Source organism: Arachis duranensis, chromosome 4 (assembly GCF_000817695.3).
Source record: "Arachis duranensis cultivar V14167 chromosome 4, aradu.V14167.gnm2.J7QH, whole genome shotgun sequence".
In the NCBI taxonomy this organism is placed as follows: Eukaryota; Viridiplantae; Streptophyta; class Magnoliopsida; order Fabales; family Fabaceae; genus Arachis; species Arachis duranensis.
The window spans coordinates 363,946-373,813 of NC_029775.3; the positions used below are offsets into that span (position 1 = coordinate 363,946).

At 32.0% G+C, this 9,868-nt stretch overlaps 1 protein-coding gene across 9 annotated transcripts; it reads right to left on the reverse strand.

Annotated features, from left to right (window-relative positions):
• Positions 1–1,855: 1,855 nt before the first annotated feature.
• On the reverse strand, positions 1,856–7,953 carry LOC107482359 (pentatricopeptide repeat-containing protein At5g39710-like). 9 transcript variants are annotated; one of them, XM_052260830.1, is made up of 6 exons: positions 7,408–7,953; positions 6,089–6,315; positions 3,707–5,012; positions 2,996–3,072; positions 2,769–2,851; positions 1,856–2,264 (listed from the first exon to the last, which is right to left on the reverse strand). In XM_052260830.1, the coding sequence occupies exon 3, from the start codon at positions 4,981–4,983 to the stop codon at positions 3,742–3,744; it is 1,242 nt and encodes a 413-aa protein (XP_052116790.1). In that variant the 5' UTR covers positions 4,984–5,012; positions 6,089–6,315; positions 7,408–7,953; the 3' UTR covers positions 1,856–2,264; positions 2,769–2,851; positions 2,996–3,072; positions 3,707–3,741. The 9 variants fall into 9 exon arrangements, 8 of the variants coding, with proteins under 8 accessions (XP_052116790.1, XP_052116788.1, XP_052116786.1 ...); XM_052260828.1 differs by having other exon boundaries at positions 1,856–2,443; XM_052260826.1 differs by having other exon boundaries at positions 2,769–2,856.
• Positions 7,954–9,868: the final 1,915 nt, after the last annotated feature.

Consider the following 9,868-nt stretch of genomic DNA (forward strand, 5'->3'; position numbering starts at 1 on the left):
TGCATGTGAATCAAATTAGTTTTTTATTTTCTATCTTCTCTAAATGATCAAGTTGGTCTTTGAAATTAAATTTTGTAATTTTTTGTTAAGTTTTTATTTCAATTATCGTTAATACCATCTTGGTATGTATTGTTAAGTGTTGACTTAACATATGAGACATGAACACCACAAGTTTATGTTTAGAATGGTGTTCTAATTTGGTGATTTAGCTCATTTCAATATAGAAGAAGCAAAAAGCTTGTTCTTGTGAAATTCTACTTGTATCCTACTTATACATAAGCATGCATGTGTCGTATAATAACTTATTTACTTTGAGACCAGCATATAATAGCTTAGTAGTTAGCACAAGGAGTAAGTATTGTTTTGGTCCCTAATGTTGAGGGTCAGAATCGAAACCGTCTTTAACGTAAATTTTTATTTAGAATCGTCTTTAAACGTCCAGTATAGGTTGATTGGATGTGTGAAGTGTTATATGAATCCAGTATAGGTTGCTCCCATTTGGTAGTGTTTCTAGTAGTTAGAAAATGTTGTATCATACTTTCAAAGTCCCTAGTTTTGGAGAATCAATGGTTATTGACAATTTGGCTGTTCCAAGACTTGTATTTTAGAGTAGGAATGTCTTGAATTAATATTTCTGTTTTGAATAAGGCTTGTTCAAACAGTTTTATTATTGAGAAAAGGTTCAACTACATTTTGTGTTTGTTTAACCTTTGCAAGGAAATAAAAATTTGCTGATACCCCTTATCTTTTCTTTCTTTTTCTATATATAATAAGATGATAATTATACTTTGCTAAAGATGTAACACCTAGCTTTCAATAAGTTTATTTTAAAAATTGTTCACTTGAATTAAACTTTAAACTCACAAATTTCATTTTACAGTGATGTTTATGTGGAGATCTGAAGAAAATGTCTAGGGCAAACTGAATTTCCTATGAATATGGAACAGGTATTTTCAAGTATGTCATGCATCAGAATCCGCTAGGTGGATAGCTTCAAATTCACCATCCAGTGTATTTCCAAAACCATAAACATAAAAGCCGAGTACTATGTTCACATCTCACCTATCTCATAATGAAGAAGAAAATAAAGAAAGATAAGAAGACTCTATAAACAAAACTCTCCTAATTAAATCATAAAAAAATGCTATTTGGACACCAAATATAAAAGTTATGCCAATTAATGTTTACCCTATTTTTCTCGATTGCCTTGTTTGATTAGGATTTCTTTAATGAAAGACAATTGGTATTTGATTCTTAAGCCGACTTTGTTACCTTTTATTGAAATAATGTAGAAGCATATTTGGTTCGGAAACAATCCATTATTTATTATTTAACTAAATAGAAATAGGAAATTACCAAACAAGAAAATCATCATATCCATGATACTTAGGGATTTCCAAACAAAAAAATAAAATCAAATTCACAATCTTTATTTTGTAGCTCCTCACTGGAGAAAGAAAAAAAAAGTCCTTATTATTTTTTTTTTTGGATAAACTTTTAAAAAATGCATCCAATAGATTTAAATAAAAAAGTAAAATATAAAAAGTATAAAAAATACTTCAAAAAGATAGTATTTATTTGAAAAACAAATAAAAAATATACACATTAAATATTTTCATCCTTAAATTTTCTTTTTATTTTATTTCTAGTGAATGATTGAAAATCTTAAAATATATATATATAAACAAGTCTAGAGATCAAATTGTTTTTTTTTTTATTTTGGCATACTTTCTAAATGATTATGCAAATATTGCTAAAAAAGTTGAATCAAATGCATATTATTTGCCACTCATAAATACAACTATGCTACGTGTAAAAATAATCAACTATTAAATCAATTACTCAGATAATAAAATACATATTGAAATACAAAATATACATTAAAAATTAATTAAATAATACATATATTTATACATAAATACATAATAACTAATTTTTAATGTATAAATAATATTTTTGTAAATATTTTTTTAGCCATCCTCTTAGGGAAGCTGCGATGGTAGATGCTGACCTAATAACGGTTACCATGCTACAGTTACAATTTGGGCCTTCTCTGCTAACAGCAACAGGCACTTGTGGATCATTCCCCACTTTTGATAAGGGTTCTGAATCTGATATTATGTCAAAACTAAAACCCCATTGTGAGCTTTATCCAAGTTTCTCCATATCCAATGAGTCCACTTGGTAGCACCATTCTGCTTGCTTCTCTGATTTGACCATCTTGCCTTGTCCTTAGATGATCAAACCTTCGGCTATGTCTTTTCCTGTTAGGATTTGAATCCTCTAAAGTTTGAATTTCACTTTAGAGAGTAAAGTGTGATCTTCTACATTTGAATAATTTTTCTTTCATATTTATTTTTAGCCCCACCTATGAAATCAATGGTGAGAGATCACACTTTACTCTCTAAAGTAAAATTCAAACTTTAGAGGATCCAAATCATTCCTGTTAAATGTTACTTCAAAATAAGTACACAATATATTTGAAAGAAAAATAGAAAACAAGCGGGGCTAGCCCATCCACGAAAGTACAAGAGGAAGAACTTAACAAAAGACTAAAACACAACACAGATGCATGGTACTCATGTCATGCTTGCCCTTATTTACTTACTTTTATTCTTTTTAATTTTTTTTTGAACATCCGTAATTGAATAATTATGCACCTCCTTGACTTTGACTAATATTCAACCTGCTTATTATGCCTCTTAACAACCTATTTTACATGTCAAGTGTGTTAGCAATCTTATTTATGAATATGAACAGAAAACTACCCCCATCTTTGGTGTGATTACAACATCCATTCAGCTGCATTTGCGTGAAAGGTATAGCCTTTTCCTCAAGTGAATTCATCCTCCTGACCTATCATAAATGTAATATTTGCTACATCACAATAAGACTCGAATGAAGTAAATAAAATAAAGTACATAAAAAATCCACATCATTTTGTTTTTCGGCAAAAAATATTACGGCAATGCCAATGAGATCCCGTTTGACTTACGAAATGTGATTCTCTTGAACGGCCACATGTCTACCTTGGATCATGGCACTGGACACTAGATATTCAGCCTTCTTAGTCTGTAACACAAATAGCTATCAAGGATGATAACCATGAAATTATAATCAAATGAATCGATAATACTTTTATTATTGCTTCAGTACCATATTACTGCTATTTCTGTAACTATAATTATATATCTCAACATTGCATATCGACCAGGAATCAGAGACTATCTAAACCCAATGATATAGATTTGGCCCAGTTAGAATGAGAGAAGGTCAACAAATTTGGTAATCCATCAGTTAAGGCGCTATTGTGCAAATGCAAAAGCTAGTAAGTTGGCCAATGGCTTATGTATGTCATGCACAAACAAGAATCAAATGCTGTAGTTAGATATGTGATATTTCATTCTTGCAAAATATTTCTTCTGTACCAAAATGAAACTCAGATGGTAGTTGAAATGTTAGTCAAAGAATACATATTACATTTGTTAGCAAATGGGGCAATTAGATGTATCAATACAATAATGATAAATAACCACAAAATAAAATGGATCTAGAAGAGAGATACAGCTATTGGGAAACACAGACGTAATTATCATTGTACTATTTTAAATGGGTTACACCAAATAGCAGTTAGCAGGCAAGTTTATTAAACTGGCATTAATATTCGGGATGTCAACTACAAGTAGAATTATGTCAAAACACATACCGGCTGGATATCATAGAAATCTTTTGTACAGCCTCCTAACTTTCTTGTGTTGTGCCAGTATTCAGATCAAATCGACAGATCCTGATGAATTTATCATCCGGAAAAATACCCTTTGTCATCATTTCGCGATATAGGTTATGTGCCTGATCTGTCAATCCATGCATACGATACCAAGCAATCAGCACAGTATATGTTACAACATCGGGTTTAACTGCATCTTTGTTCATTTTATCAAACAGCCAGGAGGCCAAATCTATTCGGTTTGACTTGCAACATCCATCAATCAAACAAGTATATGTAATTACATTTGGCCAACAGCCCTCCCTCGACATTTCCTCAAATATTGCCCAGGCCTTTTTCAGTTCTCCAGCATCAGAAAAGCCAGCTATTAAAGATGTATATGTAATCACATCCAGACACAAACCTCTTTCTTTCATTTCATTAAAAATGGCATAAGCTCCATGCATTTTACCACTACGGCAAAATATGTTAATAAGAATCGTGTATGTGATGTTGTTGAAAGCGATCCCTACCTTTACCATTCTTGTGAATAACATCACAGACTTTCTAAAATTCAACTGTTTGAAAAAGCCTGATATAAGAGTACTATAATTAACAACTCCGGGAACTGTATTCCTTTTGAGCATTCTTGGCAAGAGCTCCAATGCCCTTTCTGGATAACTTTCTTTGCAAAGCCTGTACATTATTGCATTATATGAATGTGAGTTCAGGGTAATACCATGATCTGATAATTCCTCCAACAGTTTTAATGCTTCTTCCAAGCGTCCATCCCTACAATATCCATTAAGAACATAATTGCAAGCGATGGTATCTGGCGAGATACCATCTCGAAGCATGATATTAAAAACTTCAAATGCCTTATCATAGTGTCCCAGTTTGTAGAATCCTCTAATTAGAAAGCGGAAACCAAAAGTAGTATGAACCAAATTATTTATAATCATCTCCTGCAAAAGCTTGTTGGCGGAATTCTTATCACCATCCATACAAAATCCATCTATTAAAGTTTCATACACAGTTTGATCATATTCACAACCAGAAGCACCAATTCGATTGAAAACATCTATTGCACATTCCATCAGCCCACGCTTGCAAAGACCATGAATGAGGGAAGTGTAGATAACAACAGATGGTTTTACTTGGTAGCGTTCCATTTCCTCCATCAAGTCGAGACTTTTCTCTACATCGCCTTCCTTGCAGAGTGCATCAATTAAAATGCTGTAGCTATAAGCATCAGGCACTACTCCAGAGATCTTCATTTTTTCAAGAACCTCAAAAGCTTTCTGAACTGCACCTCTTATACAGAAACCACGAATTATGGCATTAAAACAATGGCTATTGAGAGGCTTGTTTCTATATGACAAATTGCAAATTAACTTGAAGGCAACATCAAGAGAACCAACTTTACAAAGTCCATGAATATAAGATCTATATGTCACAACAGTTGGCCTTTGCCCACTACTATATATTTTTCCTAAAATCTCGGTAGCCCGTCTAATATTTACATCCCATCCAGGACCACCTCTACAATAAAAGTTCATCATAATTGTATAGGTGTAGATATTTGGTGATGGACCAGAGTCTTTCAATTCTTCAAAAAATGGCCTTACAAAATCCACTCTATTTGCTTCAACCAAGCATTTCAGTAAGAAATTGCAAGACATTATATCACTTTCAAGCCCAACATGCTTAGCATTCACAAACACATTGAAAGCATTTTCAAGCATAGAATTTGATGCAAATACTTTCATGAGCACATCAAACACGATAGCTGATCTTTCCAAATGGTGGGGTGAATCTAGCAAAGCCGAAAACAATTCAAATGTGTCGTACTCAGACTCATTGCAGAACTCAACAATATCCCTAAGCAAAGTAAACACCTCCTGACGCATCCCCGCCAGAGCAAATATGTGAATGATAATCCTAAAACAGTTGATTGAATGAGAAAACCCATGGCTCTCAACCCAACTCCCAAACCTTTTTTCCCTCGCAACCCTAAAATTCAAGGACTTAAACACCTTACCCACTAAAGGAAACAATTCGCTCCCTGTTGTGGGAACACGGGGAACTGACCGGGTTACCCCAAAATCCACCACAGCATTGGGCTCAAATTTTGGACTTTCATCAAACACTTGGTCTTCCAACATCAATGCCCCGGATGCAGAATTATACAACCTCGATAAACATCGCTGTCCGGGGTGCAGTTTGCTTCGGAGAAAAATACATCCATTTAAACATGTTAACGACATCAACATACACCCATCAGAACCCAACTCTCTCCACCACGGAAATACAGAACAGTCCGGAACAAGAAAATAAAATAATAACAAGCACAGACTAATGGAGATATGAATTCGAACGAACCTTGAAGGGTTCACATCGAGGTATCGGAGTAGAATCAGGTGAAATGATAGAAGAACTCTCCAACCATGCGGGCACAAGGGTTTATCGACGGAGTTGTGAAGTTGAAGCGTATAAGTGAGAGCATGTATGTTGTAGAAGTGATTGCTGAGAATGGAGATTTTAACACGAAGGCTTTTGCGGCCACAGTTGGAGAAGAAGAACCTTGTGACAGTATTGTGGAGTTGGAACTGCTCTAACAAAACTCATAGTCATGTTCAAACTTCAAACCACAAGCAGTTAAACAGTGAAATATATTGGTGGCAAAACAACATTCAACATAATAACATAGACATTAAATCTCCAACATACAAATTAAAATAAAACGAAAAAGAAAAGTTTCCAACAAAACAACATAACAAATCTTGGTCAACGATCATAGCTTGGTTTAAAATGGGCGTATTCCATATCCCATGCTCACTCATACAGGGCACAAAGAATAAAGAAACTACAAAACAGGGCACTCACTCCTAATTCAATCATTCAGACCAACTTTACCCTCATTCTTACATGCATAAACTAAAAACAGCATGTGGAGCCCTTTCGTTCAATTTACATTTCACCTAAACTCTTAAATATCAAGCAACAAATTCAGGTAAAAAGTGCTGCTTGCTTCGGAAAATGACCTTATATATGTATGGTTGTTGATGGGATTAGCAAACTCAATCGTCATCAATAATTAAAAGCATAGTTATCAAAACCGAACTGGGAATCGACCCGATCACACAACCGACCCGGTCACAACTAAATATAAATATAAAATTACAAAAAAAGAAGCTTAAAATTAAAAATTCAAAAGCATGTCTTCACAAACACATTAATAACAATCAAGTATAAAAATCTTGAGGAAAAAAACAGAAATATAAATCAATAAATTAATGATTAACAAACTCAAAAAAACTAAATTCAACTAATTATACCAAATCAATACTGCCTATGTAAGAATGAAATCTATTCTTACGGCAACAAATTCAGCTCATTGATAATTTTCAACAACAAAAAATTTAACTCCAAAGATGATTTACAGCCAAAAAAATTGGCTAAGTGATCATTTGAGCAAGTCAGCAACAAATTCAACTCTGATGATTTTCATCAACAACAAAAAATATTAGCTCTTTCAACAACAAATTCAACAAATCCTAGTTCAGTCACGATTTACAGCAACTTTTAGATCAGCAACAAGGCAAATTAATTGATTAGCAATTCAGCGACATGGAAAAATACAGGGAGACGGGGAAATATGGAAAAGAAAGAACAGGGTAAGCGATGATGCAGGGACTCACCAACGTTCCACGGTCCACGGCGCATCGGCGATGGCGAGGATCCGAAAACAGAGTACGACGACCCCAAGGAAGGCGACGAAGCAAGCTACAACCCGACGAGTTGCTTCTGCCGCCGGCGAAGAGGAGCCCAGGGAAGGCCGCGAGATGTTGAGACGCCGACGACGAGACAGACGAACGACGAGATGCCAGCAATGTGACTGAGACGAGACTCCAGTGAGACTGAGAGGCAGAATCGAGCAGAGACAACCACGGGCGCTGCAGTGCAGGCAGCAACAACCATGGACGACGAACAGCAACAAACACGCACAGCTCGAGCACTCACTGGCGGAGGGAGGCGCGGTGAGACGCGAGCAGCCGGCGGCGAGCGTGCGGTGGTGACGGTGAACCGAGAGAGAGAGAGATATGGGGCTGGGGTGGGTAGCTTCAGAGCTAGGGTGGTGTGGCGCTTGTGAGAGTGAGAGAGAATTAGAGTGGGGATAAGGGTACGTAACTTCAGAACTAGGGTTTTTCTTTTCTTTTCTGTTTTTTTCAACAATAAACTATTGGAATCTGCTCTGGTATGGCAATGTGATATTTCTCTCATTTTGACTATAGAGATATAATATAAATTAATGTGAACGATAAAATTTTGATAAACTACTTTGAGTGTACGTAAAAGCTAGGAGTTCACCGTAGATTTGCAACAGGTTTTATAGTTAACAAGTATATACACGCACACAATTGAATGTTACGATACTTCTCTAATATTTGGAGTTTTAAAACTTTTTTATAATATCAATATTATAATATGTATTGACACAGTATTTTAACAAATATTTAATTAATAGAGCTTTTATTATATATTGATAACATTGTTAAATAATTAATATCAACAAATTATATTTTTTAAAAAGATTAATATTTAAAAAATTAACACTAACTTAAAATTATACTTTTAAATAAAAATTATAAATAATCATAAAATATTAATCTTTCATCTTTATTTATTAAGCAATGTTTTTTTAATTAATGTTTTATTAGTGTTAATTTTTTTTACTGAAATAAAATAAAAAAATTTTATTTCTCATAACAATTTTTTTATTTTTATCTTTTAAGATTTATTTTGTTTTAAAATTTTATAAACTCATAACAATACGATCTAAATTGTACTGGTATATTTTTATTTTTATTTAATTTAGTTTTATTCACATAATTTAAAATTTAAAATTATAAAGTTTTTAAATTAAAGTTTAAATAAATATAATTAATTAATAACTTAATTTAATTTAATAAAAATAAACGTATTCGTATTATTATATTTATATGATTAATTATATTTATTCGATTTAAAAAAATAACTATTTAAAATCGTTAATTATAAATTAAAAAATTAATATACTCATATTATTTTTAATACGATTATGTTTACAATACTCTTTTATAGTTTGGTTAATTAACAATGTATAAAATTTTTAATTATTTAATGAACCAATACTCCATATATTTTTATTTTTAAATTAGTTCTCTATAGCTGAAATTTTTATTATTTTCTTTATATTTGTTTTACCTCTTCTGCTTTAAATTAAAAAATTCTTTATATTTATTTTACCTGATAGCTCTCTTTTCCAAATCTCACTTCTAACCAAATCCATCACGGTCATTCACCACAGTCGTCGGTGTCTCGTTCAACGTTATATCTCCTTCATCATTTTTATTGTCGCGTCACCGTCTCGGAGCCACTTCGTCTCACTGGCTTAGTTAAATTTAATTTTAGATTTTTATAGTTAAAACTAAATTTAAAAATAATTTTAAAAAAAGTAATCACAAATTAAAAAGTAGAATAGTGTTACATTATCATCAGATTTGTAACTAGAGTTGTTCCTTCTGATGTTTAATTCATGAAGTTAGGGTGTAAATATGTTTTTGTGACTAAATCTGGACCGATCATATCATTTTGCATTGATTTGAATATCGAATTAGAATTAAATTTCTAAAAAAAATAAGAAAAGGAAAAAAATTTTGCAACGAAGAAAAATAAGAATAAAAAAAATGTAAATGATGGTTAAAGTTTGATTAAGGTTAAGTAAAAGTTATATAAATTGTATATTTTTATTTTTTTAATATATAAGATAATTAGCTCAAATCAGTCCCAAATTCTAAAAAAAATATTCTGTGAAATTTAAAATTTTTTATTTTTTCAATAAAATTGGTGGTGATTTCTAGATTTTTTTTTAAAAAAATATTTTTGTCTCAAACTTGTATCTTCTCCTCTTTAAAAAATATTAGAGAATTAAATCTATTTAATTAAATTATGTATATAAATTATTTAAATTATATTTATTTTTTCTTTAAATTTCAATAATAATTTTAAGAATAGTTTTTATTTTTGTGAATAATATTCTCTTTATAATACTTAAATAAATAATTTTTTATTATATATTTATGTTTATTTTTATGAATTGGTGTTTAAATAAGAAGATAC